The sequence below is a fragment of the Jaculus jaculus genome, chromosome 5 (assembly GCF_020740685.1).
Source record: "Jaculus jaculus isolate mJacJac1 chromosome 5, mJacJac1.mat.Y.cur, whole genome shotgun sequence".
NCBI lineage: Eukaryota > Metazoa > Chordata > Mammalia > Rodentia > Dipodidae > Jaculus > Jaculus jaculus.
Window position 1 is genome coordinate 103310120 of NC_059106.1, and position 20417 is coordinate 103330536.

General features: G+C 48.8%; 2 protein-coding genes across 17 annotated transcripts in view; both read left to right on the forward strand.

Annotated features, from left to right (window-relative positions):
• The first annotated feature begins 227 nt into the window (after window positions 1-227).
• On the forward strand, window positions 228-16223 carry Mcoln1 (mucolipin TRP cation channel 1). 2 transcript variants are annotated; one of them, XM_004661738.2, is made up of 14 exons: window positions 228-374; window positions 7492-7697; window positions 8380-8547; window positions 8630-8795; window positions 9663-9771; window positions 10063-10159; window positions 10374-10473; window positions 11481-11587; window positions 11684-11833; window positions 11966-12067; window positions 12446-12568; window positions 13313-13528; window positions 15794-15924; window positions 16014-16223. In XM_004661738.2, the coding sequence occupies exons 1-14, from the start codon at window positions 344-346 to the stop codon at window positions 16048-16050; spliced, it is 1743 nt and encodes a 580-aa protein (XP_004661795.1). In that variant the 5' UTR covers window positions 228-343; the 3' UTR covers window positions 16051-16223. The 2 variants fall into 2 exon arrangements, with proteins under 2 accessions (XP_004661795.1, XP_045005962.1); XM_045150027.1 differs by lacking the exon at window positions 15794-15924.
• A 170-nt stretch (window positions 16224-16393) lies between these two features.
• The window catches only part of Pnpla6 (patatin like phospholipase domain containing 6), a 38160-nt gene continuing 34136 nt past the window's right edge, over window positions 16394-20417 (forward strand). For 7 of the 15 annotated variants that reach the window (XM_045150012.1, XM_045150011.1, XM_045150024.1 and 4 more), the window contains exons 1-3: window positions 17679-18011; window positions 18123-18205; window positions 18615-18712. In XM_045150012.1, the coding sequence (XP_045005947.1) occupies window positions 17798-18011; window positions 18123-18205; window positions 18615-18712 (395 nt within the window). In that variant the 5' untranslated portion in view covers window positions 17679-17797. Of the gene's footprint in view, window positions 16549-16641; window positions 16659-16697; window positions 16790-17236; window positions 17424-17535; window positions 17605-17678; window positions 18012-18122; window positions 18206-18614; window positions 18713-20417 lie in introns of those variants that run through there. The other 8 variants (XM_045150018.1, XM_045150026.1, XM_045150022.1 and 5 more) reach the window with 6 other exon arrangements.

Consider the following 20417-nt stretch of genomic DNA (forward strand, 5'->3'; position numbering starts at 1 on the left):
CACGAGGCTGGTACGGGGTATGACAGAGGGCCATGGGTGGAGCTAGTTGCCGGTTGCTGCCACACTCAGAGCCCAAGCCTTACTAGTACTAATACGCGCTAGGACCGCGCGATGTCCTTTGACCAGCCAAGCCTTCGGCTGGGGGTACGCATGCGCAGTGCTCGGAGGTGACTCCGTCTTGGTGCAGTAGGCGGAGGCAGATCAACTCACGTGCCTCATAGGCGGCCTTATCACGTGACCATTGCTGTGGCCAGCTGATAGGGGAAGGTTTGAAGTGGTGTCGGGAGGGAGTGGGGCCGCTGTGGCCGCGGCGGGCGTTTGGACTGTCCTGCGCCTTCCAGCCATGTCCGCCGCGCTGGGCCGGCGTGACTCAGGTGAGTTCGGGCGGCGGGGGAGGGTGCGGCGGCCTCTCGGACATCGGGTGTGAGCTCCCGCTTCCCATTCTTCAAGTCGGGCTCCGACGCTTTGTGAGAGAGAGATGGACGGACGCGTCGACTCTTGGAACCTGGGCGGCGTGTGGACAGTGAGCTGTGACAGTTTTTAGAACCTAAGCAGCTGGTGGTGACCTCAGGTAGCGAGCTCTCTCAGGTCCTAACACCTGGGTCAGCGAGTGGGTACGTTTTTCCGACCTTGGACTGCGAGCTTCCACAGCTTCTAGAACTTGGGCGGTGGATGTGCTGTGCCCTTAACCTAATAAAATCAGTATTGAGCAAGGGGGTTTAGGATATGGATATGGCTTTATAGTTTTTACTGTAAATGGGATTACTAGAAAATTGCAAGTTTATGGCTGTGAAAGGAGAAGGGCCTTCAGCAAATGTTGCTGATTGTGTTGGAATTTTTTTTTTTTTTTTTTTTTTTTGATTTTCGAGGTAAGGTCTCACTCTAGCTCAGGCTGACCTGAAATTCACTACATAGTCTCAGGGTGGCCTCGAACTCACGGTGATCCTCCTACCTCTGCCTCCCAAGTGCTGGGATTAAAGGCGTACAACACCACGCCCTGCTTGTGTTGGCATTCTTGATTCTTGGTGTGAGACTTCACCTAAACTCTGGGGTGATGGGCTCCTTTCCTTTCCCATGTCCCCATAATTTTCGTCTGTCTTGCCTCAGTGTGAAAGAGATGGGAAGACAGCTCCTAGAACCTGGGTGGCTGGTGGGTAGGGCTGCCTCCACCTCTGAGTGCTGAAATTATAGTTATGCTGACCGTACCCTGCTTTAGTGTTATTGTGAGCATGCCTTTACTAGACCGGTGGCTTGTGAGGGGATTACCTTCTCCAACCTAGGCTCTGCTCAAAGTTCCTAACTCTGGCAGTCGAGGCTGCCAGAGTCTCCTATGAGGGCATTATTCAGAGCCCATGTTTGTTTGTTTTGTTTGAGTTGAGGGCTCTTACTCTGTAGTGCAGACTGGCTTGAATTTGTGATTCTTCTGGCTCAGCCTCTTAGTACTGGGATTATAGGCTTGCAGAACCTAAGTAATTCTCCTTTCTCTTCCTTTCCTTCTCATTCCTTATCTCCTCTTGTTCCTTCTCCTCCCTTGGTCCCTCATGTCTTTCTTTTTCCCTCTCCTCCTACTCTTTGTCCTCCTCTTGCTATTCCTTCCCCCTTCACCTTCATCTCTATTTCTACCTTCTTTTGTGCTGAGGAACCTAGGGCCTTGTTCTATCCCCAGCCGGAGTAGAGCCTAATTCTGATTGCTTAATTTCTGTGGACCGTGGCTTATCAGCTTCTCCAGCCTGCATATGAGAGCCCAGGCTTCCCTTCTTACAGCCAAAAGGCAAATGGCTCAGCTTCCCTAAACTCACACATGCAGAGAGCTAGAGAGATTGCTTTTCTGACTCCAGGCAACAAACTTCAATTTCAGCTCTTCAAGCCCACAGAATCTTACCTTCCTAAATTAGGGTAATGTGTGCCCAACTTCTAAGACCTTTCAGAGCTCATATCTCATTAGGGAATCAGCAGGAATACCCCTTTTTGTTGACTTCCACTGTGAGCTGGGTGGAGATACCACGCATATGTGGATAGGTTAGCTAGGTAGGAGATTAGGCTTGGCTGGCCTACTGGCTTCCCCCTACTGATAGTTTGGAAACAGAGCCTGCAACTGCAAAGGGAGGGGCCTGGAGTTTGGCATGCATAGGTTGTGACAGTTCCCCAGACTAATCCTGGCAGCTTTAGGGATGAGAGTGTGGCTCTGTGGTAGAAGGTATACATAAGCCATCACCAACATTGCAATTACAATAGAATAGTATAAGATCACTTTGCCAGACAGAGGACCAGGCCCTAGAAAGGAAGATGTGTTAGCACAGCACTGGGGAGGTAAAGGCAGGAGGATCAGGAGTGCAAGTACATGGGGGTCGTTGATACCAGCCTGGGCTGCATGTGGCTACCTTGGAAACCATGACAAAAAGAGGACCGGGGCTGGAGAAGATGGCTTAATGGTTAAGGTGTTTGCCTGCAAAGCCAAAGGACCCCAGTTCGATTCCCAGAACCCACATAAGCCAGACACACAAGGAGGTGTATGCATTTGCAGTGGCTGGCAACCCTCTGCGTGTGCGCGCACTCTCTCTCTCTCTCTCTGTCTCTGTCTCTCTCTCTCTCACACACACACATACACACACACACACAAACTCACTCTGTCTCTACCTCTTTCTCTCTCAAATAAATAAATAAGTATATTTAAGGAAAAAAAAGAGGTCTGGAGGATGGTTCAGCAGGTAAGAGCATTTGCCATGCAAGTTTGAGGGCCTGAGAAGACCTGAGACTGCCTAATTTCAGTTCTCAGAATCCATTTAAATGGTTGGATATGGCCATATACACTTGTAACCCCAGTCATGTGGGGAGTGGAAAATGAAGAATAACAAGGCCTCACTGGTCAGCCAATCTGACAACAGCAGCAGCACTGGATTCAGTGAGAAACTGTCTCAAGGAAATAACATGGATGAATGATTGAAGAGGACATCCAATGTTCTCTGGCCTCTGAATGCCTGTGCATGTGGCTTGTGCATCTGTACACACATGTGTATATATTACATCACACATACTACATACACCAAAAAAGAAGAAGAGAAAGAGGATGTGAAAGAATGCTCTTTCAGTGGAGATGGTGGGGGTGTTGTAGCAGTTGTAGGGTTATCAGGGCTAGCTTTGAACCCAGCAGCTGTTGTAGTCACTGTCTTGCTCTTAGGCTCAAGCAATGATTGACAGTCTTTGCACCTGGTTTTTGCTTGTTTGCCTGTTTGGCAGTACATGAGTGCGTGTGCGTTTGTGTGTGGATGCATGCACCCACATGCCAGGGTCTCTTACTGCTGCAGATGTCAGAGGTATGCACCACTTTTCATACTGCTTTATATGGGTGCTTGAGAATTGAACCCCAGGCCAGTAATCTTTGCAAACAAGTGCCTTTATCCACTGAGCCATGTCCCAGCCTCCTCATTTTGAGTTTTTTTAAAAAACTTATTTATTTGAGAGCGACAGACAAAGAAAGAGGCAGAGAGAGAGAGAAAGAGAGAGAGAGAGAATGGCTGTACCAGGGCCTCCTGCCACTGCAAATGAGCTCCAGATGCATGTGCCACCTTGTGCATCTGGGAGAATCCGGGGAAACTGAGCCTCGAACTGGGGTCCTTAGGCTTCATAGGCAAGCCCTTAACCGCTAAGCTATCTCTCCAGCCCCATCTCATTTTGATTTTCGAGCCATGCTTTCAATATTTATACCAGGCTGATCTAAAACTCACAGTCTCCCTGTCACCAACTCTCAAGTGCTAGAATTTTAGGCCTGAGCCTCTTACCACCCTCAGGTAAACTGTTAACAATGACCAAGGTCTTTCCGTGAATTTTTCAGCTGTATTCTCAGGACCACTTCAGGATCTCAGCTTTAGGGATAGATGGTTCTGATTGCTTGGAAGAGTTGCTTAGGGTGGTGTACCAAGCCTGAGATTTGGGCCTTGGGCTAGGTGATTTCCATAAAAAGGATGAAATGAGTTGACTGCACATATCTTTCATTACTTTTACTTATAAGGAGACAGAGAGAAAGTATGGGTGCACCAGGGCCTCTCAGTAGTACAAATAAACTCTAGATGCATGTGCCACATTACATGGGTATTGGAGAATTGGACCCAGGCCTGCAGGTTTTACAAACAAGCATGTTTAACCACTGAACAACTTTTCCTTTTTAACAACAACAACAACAAAAAAAAAAGCGCTTATTTATGGGCTGGAGAGATAGCTTAGCAGTTAAGGCACTTGCCTGCAAAGCCAAAGGACCAAGTTTTGATTCCCTAGGGCCCACGTAAGCCAGATGGCCCATGCATCTGGAATTTGTTTGCAGTGGTGGCTAGAGGCCCTGGCATGCCCATTCTTTGTCTTTCTTTCTATCTGCCTCTCAATTAAATATATAAATTAATTAAAAATGCTTATTTATTTTTTTGAGACAGGTTTTCACAGAACCCAGGCTGGCCTCAAGTTTGCTATGTAGCCAAGGATGACCTTGAACTGCTGATCCTCCTGCCTCTACCTCCTCAATGCTTACACCACCACACCTGGCCTTTAGGTCTTTCATTTTGAGACCTAGTCCTCTGCAAAAGCTATGAAGATAGATTATCTTATTGTTTTGTATTTACAGTTCTTGAGATGGAACCCCATGCATGCTTGGCAAGCACTCTACCAGGAGCCATATCCCCAGCTCTGTGATTACTTTCTTATTTTGTTGAGACAGGGTTTCCCTGTGCAACCTAGGCTGTCTTGGAACTCACTATGTAGTCCATACTGGCCTTGAACTCTCAGTCTTCCTGCCTTCACCTGCCCAGTGTTGGGATTATAGGTGTGTACCATAATGCCAGGTTTTATTGTTGTCATTGTTGAGCTTGTCTTTCCTTCCTTTACTAGTGGTCTGAGATAACCAGGTTCTGATGAGTTGGAAGCTTACTCTTTGAGTGTTTGTCCGGAGAATGCCAGGATGTTGGCTCTGCTTTTGTTTTTGGTTTTTCGAGGTAGGGTCTCACTCTGGCCCAGGCTGACCTGGAATTCACTATGTAGTTTCAGGGTGGCCTCAAATTTATGATGATCCTCTGCCTCCTGAGTGCTGGGATTAAAGGTGTGTGCCACCATGCCTGGCTGGCTGTGCTTTTTACTAACTACCTGGAGGGTAGAATTGGGATAAGCCCATGTGTGGTGGTTTGATTCCGGTGTCCTCCATAAACTTTGGTGTTCTGAACACTAGGTTCCCAGCTGATGGAGATCTGGGAATTAACGCCTCCTGGAGGCAGTGTATTGTTGGGGGTGGGCTTATGGGTATTATAGCCAGTTTCCCCTTGTTAGTGTTTGGCACACTCTCCTGTTAATATGCTCCATCTGTTGTTGTTGGCCAGGAGGTGATGTCCACCCTCTGCTCTTGCCATTGTTTCCCTCCTGCCATCATGGAGCTTCCCTTCGAGTCTGTAAGCCAAAATACCGCCCCCCCCCCCCACCAAGCTGCTCTTGGTCGGGTGTTTTCTGCCAGCTATGCAAACCTGACTGCATAATTTTTTTTCCTTTTTTAAATTCTTTTTTACATTTTATTTATTTATTTATCTGAGAGAGAGAAAGAAAAAAAGAAAGAAAGGCAGGCAGGCAGAGACAGAGAGAATTGACACATGCCAGGTCCTCCAGCCACTACAAACAAACTCCAGATGCATCTGCCATTTTGTGCATCTGGTAAAGCCATAAATTTTTGATGAAGTCTTCTTTCCCTTCTTTTAAAAAATTATTTATTTATTTGCATTTGTGTGTGAACATGCTACTCCAAATGTACACCAAACTCATGCATGTACCATTTTCCATCTGGCTTTGCATGGGTGCTAGGGAATTGAATCTGGGCCAGTAGGCTTTGCAAGCAAATTCCTTTAACTGCTGACCTATCTCCCCAGCCCCCCACTTTCCGCTCCTCCCTCCCTGTCTTTTTCATTCTTTCCCTCTCTCCCTCTTTCCCTTTCTTCCTCCCTCCCTGTCTGTCTCTCTTCCTGTTTTCCTCTCTTTCTTTTGACAGGGTATCACTGGCTGGCCTGAAACTCACCAGGTAGACAGACCAGCCTGGCCTCAGACTTGAAACACTCCTCCTACCTGTGCCTCTCAAATGCTGGTATTGCTGGCCTGAGCCATCATAATAGCTTTTCTTTTGGTTTTTAAAACAGGATCCCATGTAGCCCGGGTTTGCCTCAGACTTGCTGTGTAGCCAAGGATGTCCTTTGTTGCAGTCCGGTTCGCATTGCTGGTAGAAATCACCCAACCAAGAGTAGCTTCTGGGAAAAAGAGGTTTATTTTGGCTCACAGGCTTGAGGGGAAGCTTCACGATGGCAGGGAAAAACGATGGCATGAGCAGAGGGTGGACATCACCCCCTGGCCAACATAAGGTGGGACACAGCAACAGGAGGGTGTGCCAAACACTGGCATGGGGAACCTGGCTATAAAGCCCTTAAGCCTGCCCCCAACAATACATTCCCTCCAGGAGGCATTAATTCCCAAATATCCATCAGCTGGGAACCTAGCATTCAGAACACCTAAGTTTATGGGGGACACCTGAATCAAACCACCACATCCTTGAACTTCTAATTCTTCTGCCTCTACTACCTCCCATATACTGGGATTAAGACATGTGCCACCATGTCTGGCTTTTCTTTTTCTAACTGTATAACCCAGGTAGGCCTAGAATTCATTATCCTTCTGCCTCATCCTCCCAATGTTGGTATTACAGGAGTATGCTGCCGCACTGTCCTTGGTTTTTCTTTTTCTTTACTTTTTTTTGAGGCAAACCCAACAGAAAGGCCTTTTATTTATGTGGGGGGAGGGCGGAGAAGGAGAATGAAAAGTGGTGCTGGGCCTCCAGCCATTGTAATTGAACTCCAGATGCATGCACTACCTTGGGTGCATGCTTGCGTCACCTTATGCATTTGGCTTATGTAGGACCTAGAGAGTTGAACAAGAATCCTTAGGCTTCTCAGGCAAGTTCAAAGCCCTTCTTAAACTAGCTTCCCTCTCTTCCCTCCTTCCCTTCCCCTCCCTTTCTTCCTTCTCCTCCATCCCTACCTTCCCCTTTTCCCTCCTTCCCTTCCTTCCCCTCCTTTCCTTCTTCTTCTTCCCTTCTTTTCCTTCCCTTTCTACCCTGCCTCCCTGCTTCCCTCCCTCCCTCCCTTCCTCCCTCCCTCCCTAGGTCTCATGTACTTCAAATTTGCCTAAAATTTGCTCTCTATAGCCAAGGATGACCTTAAACTTCTTATCATTTGGCCTCCACCTTCAGAGGGCATGTCCCACCATACCTGGTCATGTATTACTGGAAACAGAACCCAGGGTTTCATGCATGCTAGGCAAGCACTCTACTGAGTAAGACTCAGCCTTGTTTATCTTAAACCTTTCAAATGTTCTTCCTTGCCCAGGGTTTGCAGCTGTGAGGACAGGCAAGGGCTTGGGGAAAAAGACCGAGGGCTCTGCCTAGCCCTGGTCCTCCACTGACCTCTTCCATCCCCATAGAGACTGAGCGGCTGCTGACCCAGAACCCTGGATATGGGACCCAGGTGGGGGCTTCACTGGCCCCCACGACCCCCCTAGAAGAGGAAGACCTCCGTCGCCGCCTGAAGTACTTTTTCATGAGCCCCTGTGACAAATTCCGGGCCAAGGGTCGCAAGCCATGCAAGCTGATGCTGCAGGTGGTCAAGATTTTTGTGGTCACTGTGCAGGTGAGACCAGCCAGCATGGCTCATCTGAATGTCAACTTCTTCTCACAGGCCACATAATGACAGTGACACTGATGTAACCAGTCAATAAGGCCTCTGAGACTTGAGTGTGCACTAGCTCCTGGTATGTTCATGGAGGTCCTGGCTGCTATTGCCTCCATTGTATACAGTGGCCCCTGAGGGTCAGAGAGGTTGAGACTTGTCACATAGCAAATGAGCACTGGTTAGATTGGACAAACCTGATGGCATCCCTCTAGTTTCTGCTCAGTAAGGGGCTGGGGAGATGGCTCAGTTGGTAAAGTGCTTGCCTCACAAACATGTGGATTGAATTTGGATCCCTAGAATCCATGTAAAGCCAGTCACAGTAACACAAACATCTTAATCATAGCATGCTTTTGGTAAGATGAGAGATGGAGACAGGAGAATCGCTGAAAGCTTGTGAACTGTGAGTCCTTGCCTCAAAAGAGGTAGAAGGTAAGTTGTCTCCTCACCTCCACATATGTCTGTACCCACACCTGCAGATGTGAACATGCACACACAAAGAAAGAACAATGTATAAGCGTCCTGTGCTAGTATGTCCCCTCCCACACACACACCTCAGGGGATGTTCCTGGGACCTGCTCTTTCCTCTTTCACTGATGCCCTCTTGAAGATTAGGGCTGACCCCCTCTGCCTCTCTTGCCAGCTCATTCTATTTGGGCTCAGCAACCAGCTGGTGGTAACATTCCGTGAAGAGAACACCATCGCCTTTCGACATCTTTTCCTGCTTGGCTACTCAGATGGAGCGGATGACACTTTTGCAGCCTACACACGGGAGCAACTCTACCAGACCATCTTTCATGCTGTGGACCAGGTGTGGTGTGGTGGGCAGGTGAAGGAGGATATATATCACAGAGCAAGGGGGGCGGCTAACAGACCTTCTTCTCTGCCCACAGTTCCTGATGTTGCCAGAGGTATCACTGGGCCGGTATGCATATGTCCGGGGTGGGGGTAGCCCTTGGGCCAATGGCTCGGCACTGGCCCTCTGCCAGCAGTACTATCACCGTGGCCATGTGGACCCAGCCAATGACACCTTTGACATTGACCCAAGGGTGGTCACTGGTGAGTGGGAAGAACAGGGTGAAACTGTTGGGATCTTAGGCTGTTGGGATTAAACTCCTGGCCCAGGAGCTGGGGGTTGTTCAGTGATAGAGCACCTGCCTAGAACTTACAGTGAGGGACTAGGGATGTGGCTTAGTGGTAGAGCACCTACCTAGAAAACATCAGTGAGTGACTTGGAATGTGGCTCAATGGTGAGCAATTGCCATGCTCTTAAGTTCTATCTTAACACTACAAGCGCGCACACACACAAGCTTAATGCCCTCATAAAATCCTCGGCTTGCCACTTGCTCATCTGTTTGATGAGATTGTCATGATCATGAATAATTTGATATATGCAACATTCCTAGTGAGATGTACAAAATGAAAGAATCAGGCATTATTATTGTTTTTTCAAGGTAGGGTTCTTGCTCTAGTCCAGGCTGACATGGAATTCACTATGTAGTCTCAGGCTCACCTCAAACTCACAGCGATCCTCCTACCTCTGTCTGCCAAATGCTGGGGTTAAAGGCATGTGTCACCATGCCTGGTCACATTAATTTTTTTTATATCGTTTATTCACCAAACTTTGGGAGAGCCCATGTATCCCTGTGGTCTCTGTAGAGAATAAAATAGAGCAGGCCCCATGTTGGTGGGGTGGAGGGGGGAGAGACAGCAGAAGTTCGAGCATGAAGTGGAAGGGGCTGGAAGTGTAGCTCCAAGTTTGGGCTGTTGTCTAACATGTCAGGCACTTGTTATGATCCATAGCACCATATAAAAATAGAAACAGTAAGATGCAGAGCAGGAATTGAAATAGGGAATAATGTCTCTGGAAGAGGGGCCTGGGTCTCCTGTGCTCCCTAAGGTCTTTCCTTGATTGCCTGTCCTCAGACTGCATCCAGGTGGATCCCCCTGAGAACCTCCCGAAGCCCCCCAGTGAGGACCTCACCCTCTTGGATGGCAGCTCCAGCTATAGGAACCTCACACTCAAATTCCACAAGTACTACCTGCTTGCTCACTTACTTCAGGGGATTTGCTGGCAGGCTTGAGGATCTCCAGGGCTGGGCTGTGGGTCAAGGGTGGTAGTGGTAGGAGGATGCCAGACACCTGGATCTATAGCCATTTCCCCTCAGGTGGAGGAAAGGGCTCCCACATGCTGACCTGGCCTGCAGCCATGTCATCAGTTTCCTCAGCTAGCTGCAGAGTCAGTATGGGCAGGATTGATGCCCCCCCCCCGGCCCTGTGAGGGGCCAGTAGGAGCCCCTGCCCCTCACCCAGGCCTCCCCCCTAGGCTGATCAACGTCACAATCCACTTCCAGCTGAAGACCATTAACCTCCAGAGCCTCATCAACAATGAAATTCCAGACTGTTACACCTTCAGTGTTCTGGTGAGGAAATGAGACTCTAGACTCCTGAGTTCTACCCTGCCTAGTTGAGGGGCATCTGGGGAACATGGGCTAAAAGTGGTTTGGGGATGACAGGGAAGACTGGAGCCGGCCAGACCATCTGGTACATGGGTCTGGTGTGCTCATGGGGGGCTTCCCAGGCTTACTTTGCCCTGGTGGGCACACAGGGCTGCCCAGGCTTACTTTGTCCCCACAGATCACTTTTGACAATAAAGCACACAGTGGACGTATCCCCATTCGTCTGGAGACCCAGACCCACATCCAGGAGTGTAAGCACCCCAGTGTGTCTAGACATGGTGAGCCTCTCCACCCCTAGACCAGCCTTGACCCACCCAGGCATACCCTAGGCCTCAGCAAGTACTGACCAGGACCCTGACCTGCTTGCAATGTCTGTGAGCCCCAGACCAGCATTGATCAGGCCTGTTGAATGGCCCAAGCGTCCCCTGGAGCCAGGATTAGTGGGAGACTGAGGCAGAAGGATCACAAGTCCAAGGCCTGTCAGGATGACTGGGCTGCAACTTAGATACTGCCTCAAAAAGGGGAGAGGGTATTGAAGATGTTGCCCACTGGTAAAGTAGTTGAAGACCTAGGTTCAACTCTGGTACTAAAAAAAAAAAAAAAAAAAAATCATTAGTCTTTTGGTCATTCCAGCAGTAGAGAGGTAAAGTAAGAGGATCAGGAATTCAAGACTAGCCTTGTCGTCATAGTATGTTTGAGGCCAGCCAGGGCTAAATGAGATCCTGTCAAAAAAAAAAAAAAAAAAATCAAGCCAGTGTTCTAGGGAGATAGCTCCGTGGATAAAGTGCTTGCTATGTGAGGATGAGTACCTGAGTTGCAATTCTTAGAACCCACACCTGGATACTGTAGTGTATGTCTAATCCCAGTATAGAATCCCTTGGAAACTTAAGGGTCAGCCAGCCTGGTGGATGCAGCAATGAATAATAAGAGACCCTGCCTCAAACAAGATAGAAGACAGATCAATATCTGAAGGTGTCCTCTGACCTCCACAAGCACACCCACCAGCACTCCTACACATGAACACATACATACACTCCCCCTCAACCCCTATAAACAGGCTAGGGATGTAGTTTGCTTAGCCTGTGTGAGGCCCTACTTCAATCCCTGCTACTGCAAAAAAAAAAAAAGTACAGCACAGGCACTCACCTGGCTAGGAGTCCCCAAGTTCCAGACCAATGTTAACCCAGGACCCCAACTTCATATCAGGTAACCCAAGTTCTGTAGACCCAGCTTCTCACACCTGTGTCATTTTTGACCCTAGCCACTCCCTTCCTACTCTCTGCAGGAGACAACAGCTTCCGTCTCCTGTTTGACATCGTGGTCATTCTCACTTGCTGTCTGTCCTTCTTGTTATGTGCCCGTTCACTGCTTCGTGGCTTCCTGCTGCAGAATGTAAGTGCTGGTACCCACCTTATCCAGCCCTTGGGACCATAGAAGGGCAGGGGTCCAAGAATTCTGGATGGGTTTTTATCTGGCCTCCTCCCACAGGAGTTTGTGGGGTTCATGTGGCAGCATCAGGGACGAGAAATCAGCTTGTGGGAACGGCTGGAATTCGTCAATGGCTGGTACATTCTGCTGGTCACCAGTGATGTTCTCACTATCTCTGGCACTGTCATGAAGATCGGCATCGAAGCCAAAGTGGGTCCTATCCACATCTTGTCCTGGGAACCTTGTATTGCCTTGTCCCCTGTATCATTGTTTGTCTGGAATCACATTCTTAGTAGGAAGGGTGGGGCCCAGTGGATTTGACTCTCTCATTCCTGTCTGCAGAACCTATCAAGCTATGATGTCTGCAGCATCCTCCTCGGTACCTCCACACTGCTTGTCTGGGTCGGTGTCATCCGCTACCTGACTTTCTTCCACAAGTACAATGTGAGCTTCCTGCACCTGAGATGGGCCTGGAGCAGGGACATATCAGGCACATCCAGGGTTTTGCATCCCCACAATAAACCCATACACATAAAGCAGTCACCAGTCCCTGCCAACCAATTGCCAGTGACTAATCTTTTGTACCCACCTCCTGCAGACATTCATGTCTTTGTAGCTGGGCAGGGCCATGGAAGGGTCATGTCCTTTGTTGCCTCTCCAGCTGAGTCCAGTTGTGGGGTGTCCTTACTCATTTTCTCATTGCCCTGTCCCATCTAAGCTCTCAGCAGCCATTCTGGCCACATTGGTGAGGACCTACTTGCCATCTGAAAACCAACTGGGTTGTGGCCATGCCTTCATGTGGTCCTCCTGCCCCTACTGCAGATTCTCATTGCCACTCTGCGTGTTGCACTGCCCAGTGTCATGCGCTTCTGCTGCTGTGTAGCTGTCATCTACCTGGGCTATTGCTTCTGTGGCTGGATCGTGTTGGGACCCTACCATGTGAAGGTATGGGCTGCTAGGGTCATGGGTACTTTGGAGCTACAGTCTAGGAGTCCCTGGTTCCCCTCCCCTGAACCCTGGTCTCTTGGTCATTGACTTGGTGACCTGGAGTGACCCACCTTGACCCTTGGTACCACACTTAAAAGTCTGTAGAGTTTTGTGTTCTGACACTTCTGACCCCCAGTGGCCCTGACATTAACCCTGTGACTTTTCATTCTTACAGTCACTGGTGACCTTTTTAGTTAATGTGTGGATGGGAGTTGATGCATATGTGTACACTTGCACTTGGAGACCAGGGGATAACTTTGGGTGTTGTCCTCGGGTACTCCGCCTTTTCCTTGCTTCCTTTTTTTCCCCATATGTGTGTATGGGTATGTGTGCATATGTCTGTGTGGGAAGGCAAGGTTAATTTTGGGTGTCCTTCCTCTATTGCTTTCCACTTTATTTCATGAAACAGTGTCTCACTTGAACCCAAAGCTTACCAGCTGGTCCAGTCTAGTTAGCCAACTTGCCTGGGGATCCTCTCTCTGCTTCCTGAGTACCAGCATTTACAAGAATAATGGGAATCCAGACTCAGGTCCTCACTATTTACCAACCCTTCTGACTCCTGGAGAACCTGTCATTGATCTTTTGATGTTGTCATTGACCCTGTGATCTTGCCATTGATAAAATGGGCCCATTGTGACTGTTGGCCACTCTGCCCATTGATTCTTGTGTGCCCACCCCCTTATCCTATCACCCCACCCACAGTTCCGCTCACTGTCCATGGTATCTGAGTGCCTGTTCTCGCTCATCAATGGGGACGACATGTTCGTGACATTTGCAGCGATGCAGGCCCAGCAGAACCACAGCAACCTGGTGTGGCTCTTCTCCCAGCTCTACCTCTACTCCTTCATCAGTCTCTTCATCTACATGGTGCTCAGCCTCTTTATTGCACTCATTACTGGTGCCTATGACACCATCAAGGTCAGCCACCCAGTCCTTTTCCATGGGTAATCACAGATCTGCCATGCACATACTTGTCCAGGGGAACCAGGCGGTTGCATGGGGAAGACCTAGAAAGAATATGGGAAACTTTAAAAAGTCCAGTGAGAAGGTGCCCTGAAACTTGGAGGGACATGAGTGGGGGTTGATTCTTTCTTAGGATTGTCAAGATGGGGATCTCAGTTGAAGAGGTTCCTTCCTTGAGTCTGCTTTACTGACAGGGAAACTGAGACAGTGTTTGTGAACTGGCTTAATGACTGAGCATGAAGCTGAGTTTAACCCTGGGTTTTTGTGGGGGTGGTGGGCATGTGTGTGTGTGTTTGTACATATTCTCCTATTACTGCTTCCCAAGCACTGGGGATGTGCATCACCTCACCCAACTTTTCAGGAGTTCTGGGGATCTGAACTCAGGTCCTCATGCTTGCATGGCAAGCACTTTATCCACTGAGCCATGTCCCCAGCCCTCAGCCCAGGGGTTTCTGATTGTAGAAGATGAAAGCTCTATCCCTATGTCTTCTGGGTCACCAGGAACAGTTTTCCTTGAGGCTCTGGGGATCAGAGAAGAGAAGGAATAGTATGTTGGAATGTCAGGGAGGCAGGGTACATTTCAGCAAACATGTCCTAGGGAGTACAGTGGGCACTGAGCATCAAGGAAAATCAGTGGTCACTGTCCATGGTCAGTAGAGAATATGGGTGGTACATGAATAGACATCCACTGGCAATTGGTACAGAGGAAGTATGGAATGTTCCAGAATGACTGATTTAAGCTGGTATTAGGGTAGACTCAAAAGCTTTTAGGCTGGAGATGGATCTAAGTTGGTAGGGTGCTTGCCTAGCATGTATGAAGTCTTAGGTTCTATATCCAGCACCTCATATACTGGGTGTGGTAATGCACGCCTGTAAGGGAGGGGGATCAGAAGTTCATCTTTGGCTACATAGCAAGTTCTAGGCCAATACATGAAGTCTTCTCTTAGGAAAAAAAAAAAAGTTGGGCTAGGGAAGTGGCTCCCACTGTGGGTTAAGTATTTGCTATTGTAAGCATGAAGACCTGCGTTCATATCCCCAGAACCCACATAAAATTTGCCAGGTGTGGTGGTGCATGCCTGTATTCTTGGCACTAGGCAAGCAGAGATGGGCTTTCTATGGCTTATTGGTTAGTTTGTCTAGATGAATTTGGTAGTTCTGAATTCAGTGAGAGACCCTGTTGCAAAGAGTAAGGGAGACAGCAATAGAAACATTTCACATCAACCTCTAGTCTCCATATACGTGTGCACACACATGCATCTCCACACATATGAACATGCATACGTACTTGTACACCACACAAATATACACATAAAAAGCTTTTGGAATGTTCTATCAATGATTTGTTCCTAGCTGCATATAACTATTTAAATGTTTATTAAATTGAAATTCAGTTCCAAATTCAGTTCTACACTTGAATCATACACATATCAAGTGTTTTAGTGTACCTGTCATCCCAGGGCTGAAGAGGTTGAGGCATAGGAATCAGGTTCAAGGTCAGCCTTGGGCTACATACTGAATCTTAGGCCAGCATGATCTGCTGAGAATGGAAGGGGCCAGGGGGAAAACACATGCCAAGTACCTCAAAGCCAGTGTGGCTGAGGGCTGACATAGACTTTATGAATAATCAGGCATATCTTCACCTCTCAGAGCTCCAGGTGGAAGAGATGGGAGCCCAAACCTTCTGGAAGGAATAGCCAGCTCAAAGGCCTAGTAGTCAAATTTGACTTGGTGTCCCCAGGAGGCTAATGGTGGGGGAGGTTTTACGATGTCACTGACAGTGCATTTATACAACCTCTGTCTCCATGTGTGGATAATAGCCATCCTACAGGCACATTCTTGTCACTCAGTCCCTACAGAGCCACCTCTGGTCTTGCTGGAACTTTCAGATATTGGATGAATGAAGCTTCCTTTGGCGTGGGAGCTCAAGCCTTACCCCCATAGCTGTGATTTACATGGACCTAATTCACCAGATAGGTTGTTTGGCTGTGCTCTAGACTCTGGACCTTTAGAGAGGGCACCAACCAGAAACACAAGGCCTGTGGCCAAATTTAGGGGTCAGGGAAGTTTCTACTTGGAAGCAAACCATGGGTCCCAGCAGAGTGCAAAGGTCCAGAGGAAGGAATTTGCCTGACTATCAGAGCTGGGAGACTCAGATGGCTAGAGGGGTTGTGGGAAGTCTGGCCCTCCTTTCATGCTGGATCCTGGGGCATCTTTCTCCAGCATCCTGGTGGTGCAGGTTCAGAAAAGAGCGAGCTCCAGGCCTATATTGAGCAATGCCAGGACAGTCCAACTTCTGGCAAGTTTCGCCGAGGAAGCGGCTCAGCCTGCAGCCTTCTCTGCTGTTGTGGAAGGTTTGAGCCCCAGGATCAGGTTGTGGTTGATGGGCTGGAGTGGAAGGGGGATCTTGCCAGAGGGAGCTGAAACCCCTTCCTTTCTCCAGGGACACTCCGGAGGACCCTTCGCTGCTGGTGAATTAACTCCAAGATGCCTGCTACTACTGGACTTTCTTCCGTGGACTGTTGGGACTCCGGGTTATTTATTTTTAGAGTACTTTTTAAGCATCAGATTCCCTGCCCAGTGAGGGTCTGGACTGGTCGGGCTATATACTGAAGATGGGAGGAGAGGGTGTTTAATAAATGGGAAAAATAAAGCCTTGTTCTCATTTCTAGTGGGATGGGTAGCCCTTGTTGCCAACAGGTTATTTGGCGTCTTTAAAGGGGCTGCCACACACTGCGTGAAAGGCCCAGTAGCCCTTGCAAACGGCGAGGGGCGTGGTGAGGGCGCGCCCTACTGTGAATAATTTAAAGGCGCCGCGCCTGCGCCTCCGGCGTGGAGCGGAAAGCTTGGGGTGCTGGCGCCGAGTGTACGCTGGTAGCAGTTCCTTGGATGAGTCAAGAGTTTCTATTGCCTCAGCAAGGGGCGTCCCTACGAGGACTGTTAGCGAGCTTCGCTTTCCCCTGATCATCTGATTCCTGGTAGGTCCTGACTTTCTGAAGTTCCCATCTCCTCCCCCAACCCCTCCTCAGCCTTGCCGGTGTATCCGCATCGGTTACCTGGTGCACCCCGGAGTAGAAGGAGAGTCCAGGTAATGCCCCCAGACCATAAATTTCCTTTAATATTCTAGGTGCGCCAGAAAGACCTCCTGAGTCTCGGTTCCGAGAGCTCACACGCCCTCCCAGCTGGCCCATTAGTATTCATGTAGACCTCAGACTCTCGGTAACTTTCCAGTGGTTCCCTGTCACCCCTGCACTTAATTCCAGTGTCCCTGGTTACGTTTTCCTTTTAATGGCGCCAGCATCATTCTGGGAATCTAGGGATGCTCCGTGCCGCCAAGGACACTGTAACTTTCCACTTACACGGTAATAAACTCATAAATTAGTAATACCTGGAGACAGTCTACCCTGAGGGTCCCAGGACTCTTCAGGGGAATCTGCGGCAGTGCACCTCAAGTGTTCTAGCTCCCTGGTCCTCCGGGAGGGAAGGCTTGGGTGTGCAGACAGGTGTCCAACCCCGACCCTAACCCTGTGGCTTATGGACCTTGGTTTTTCCTTGGAGGCAGAGGCCCAGAAAAAGGGCACTGGTCAGAAAGGGCGGTACCCTGGGGGTACCTCGCCAACGGGGTACTGACTGTAGGTGCCAGGATGGCTAACCCTTTTGTCGCAGGGAAGAAGGGATCGAACGGCGGTGAGTCTGGTCAGCCCTATGTGTAACTGACGGGGGCAATACAAAGAGCTGTGGACTCTTCTAATGTGGTCGGGGCTGGAAGATCATTTGCTCCCATCCCTGTTTGGCAGTGCCCCTTCAGCCGCTCCCAGCACAGTCCCTGCGAATGGAGAAGTTCAGATCAAAGGTATTCATGGGGAGTGGCTTGCAATAATGAGGGCGGAAGGAGGCCTGCGGTCGGGGATCCAATAAGTCTGACTGACGTCTGGAACGGGTTCCTTCTGTCCCTTGATTCCCAGGACTGCGAGCTATCAGATTTGCTCTCCAGTCTTCAGCAACCGATGGAGGCCCCGCTGCAAACCGGAATGGTAAGGGTTAAGTTTGTACACGGACTACGCTCCCGGAGTGCTCAGCGCGCCTCCTGCAGTCCCGCGAGATCGGGCTGTGTGAAGTGCAGGCCGAACTAGGTTTCACGGCAGGCATGCACAGTGAGCAGCCGCGTTGCGGAATAAGAGTCGCGCCTCTGGAGAAGGAACGGCGCGGCACTGACCCATTTTGCAGATGGGGACACCGAGTCTCGGGCTAAATACGACCTTCTCCTCAGGGGTGGAGGCGTTGAAAGGCGCCCTCGAGGAGGGCTCAGTGGCGCAGATATGTAATGCACATCCTGTGCCGTTCGTTCCGCAGGTGTTGGGCGTGATGATCGGGGCTGGCGTGGCGGTGCTGGTCACAGCTGTGCTCATCCTCCTAGTGGTGCGGAGGTTACGAGTGCAGAGTAAGGATCCCGAGGGCCCCTTGGGGAGGCTTTTGGGTGTGGAGGGGCAGCTGAAGTGGCTGCGGTGGGATTTGCTGGCAGTTTGCTCAGAGCACCCCCACCTATCCTCAGAAACCCCAGCCCCGGAGGCCCCCAGGTATCGTTTCCGGAAGCGGGACAAAGTGCTTTTCTATGGCCGGAAGATTATGCGGAAGGTGAGTCCAGGACCTTCTGCTGCTGTTTGTGTTGACCACACACAGTCCACACCCCTTTCCTATTTTTTATTATCATCATTATTATTATTATTATTTTGGTTTTTCGAGGTAGAGTCTCACTCTAGCTCAGGCTGACCCGGAATTCACTATGTAGTCTCAGGGTGGTCTGGAACTCAAGGTGATCCTCCTACCTCCAGCTCCTATTTATTTTTGGTTTTTGAAGTAGGGTTTCCATCTAGCCCAGGCTGGCTTGTAACTCGCTACTTTTAGCAGTCCTCCTACCTCTGCCTCCTGAGTGTTGGGTCTTATTTACATTTTTTGGTAGTGGACAAACCTGACTCTTGATTAAAGGACCCTGGATCTGCTTTACTTCTCTCCAGCTGACCCATCTTACTTTTAATTTTCCCAGGTGTCACAATCCACTTCTTCCCTGGTGGACACCTCAGTCTCTACCACTTCCAGGCCACGCATGAAGAAGAAACTCAAGATGCTTAACATCGCCAAGAAGTAAGGCTGAAATAGAGTGTATCTTGTGCTGATGGCTTGGGGGAGGGAAATCTTTTGGAAAGAAGTCAACTTGTGGGCTGGTGAGATGGCTTAGCAGTTAAGGAACTTGCCTGCAAAGCCTGAGGACCCAGGTTCAGTTCCCCAGTACCCACATCAGCCTGAAGCAGAAGGCGACACATGTATGTGGAATTTATTTACAGTGGCAGGAAGCCCTGGCATGCCCATTTTCTTTCTCTCAAATAACAATCATTAAAATAAATATATCAAGGGCTAGAGAGATAGCTTAGCAGTTAAAGTTAAGGTACTAGCCTGCAAATTCTCTAGTACCCACGTAAGCCAGATGCTTCTGGAGTTTGTATGCAGTGGCTAGAGGTCCTGGCATGCCCATTCTCTCTGTCTCTCTTCTCTGTATCTTTGTCTCTGCTTGCAAATAATTAATTAAATAAATAAGATAATAAAATTAAAAGTAAATATATCAAAACATACATATATTTGTGTCACATAGGCAAAAGACAAGGAATTTAATATTTAAGATGTGCAATATTCAGAGAGTTGGTAATTTGAGAAGACAGTGGATTAACATCCCAAGGAATGGTATTGCCTGATCTCTTCCTTGTCAGTATTTATTATTATTATTTTTGTGTGTGTGGGGGGGTTAGTTTCTGAGGTAGGGTTTCACACACTAGCCCAGGCTGACCTGGAATTCACTATGAAGTCTCGGGGTGGCCTCGAACTCACAGTTATCCTCCAATCTCAGCCTCCCAAGTGCTGGGATTAAAGGCATGTGCCACCATGCTTGGGCCTTCTTGTTAGTATTTTGTTATTGTTGTTGTTGTTTTTCAAGGTAGGGGTTCACTCTAGTCCAGGCCAACCTGGAATTTACTGTGTAGTCTCAGGGTGGTCTCAAAGTCGTGGTGATCCTCCTACCTCTGCCTCCTGAGTGCTGGGATTAAAGGCATGTGCTACCACACCCAACCTAGTTAGTATTTTTTAAAGATATTTTTTTATTTATTTACAAGCTGTGAGAGAAAGAAAGAATGAGAATGGGCATGCCAACAAGTGCCTTTAACTGCTGACCCATCTCTCCAGCCCTCTTGTTAGTATGTTTTAGAGAACCAGAACAAAGGCAATAAATCCATTCAAAGTTTAATCTTAACCCCACTGGCTAGATGAGTCTTTAAAGTTCAGTCTTAGCCTTCTGGCCAAGTGGGTCTTGTCTGTGATTCTGCCTTTCTTTATTGGTTCTGTGTAGCAAGGGGCAGTTCACACATAGCAAGGCCACTTGCATTCCCTTCTGAGAATTTATTCCAGTGTTTCTGTGATCTGCTAAGAGGGACTATTTCAGGCTTTTATTTTCCAGGGGCATCAGTCTTTCTATAGCAAAAGGCATCTGTGTCATGCAAGACATCTGTATCACTCACACTGGAAACCTTCCTGTAGTGGAGAAGATGACCTGGGGATCACTCTGCAACAAGAATTATTTGAATTATCCTTCCTTTTGTTTTAATTTTTAAAATATATTTATTATTTATTTGAGAGAGAGAGAATGGGCATGCCAGGGCCTCCAGCTGCTGCAAACAAATTCCAGATGCATGCGCTTCCTTGTGCATCTGGCATACGTGGGTCCTGGGGAACTGAGCCTTGGTCCTTTGGCTTTGCAGGCAAGTGCCTTAACCACTAATCCATTTCTGCAGCCTTTAAATTT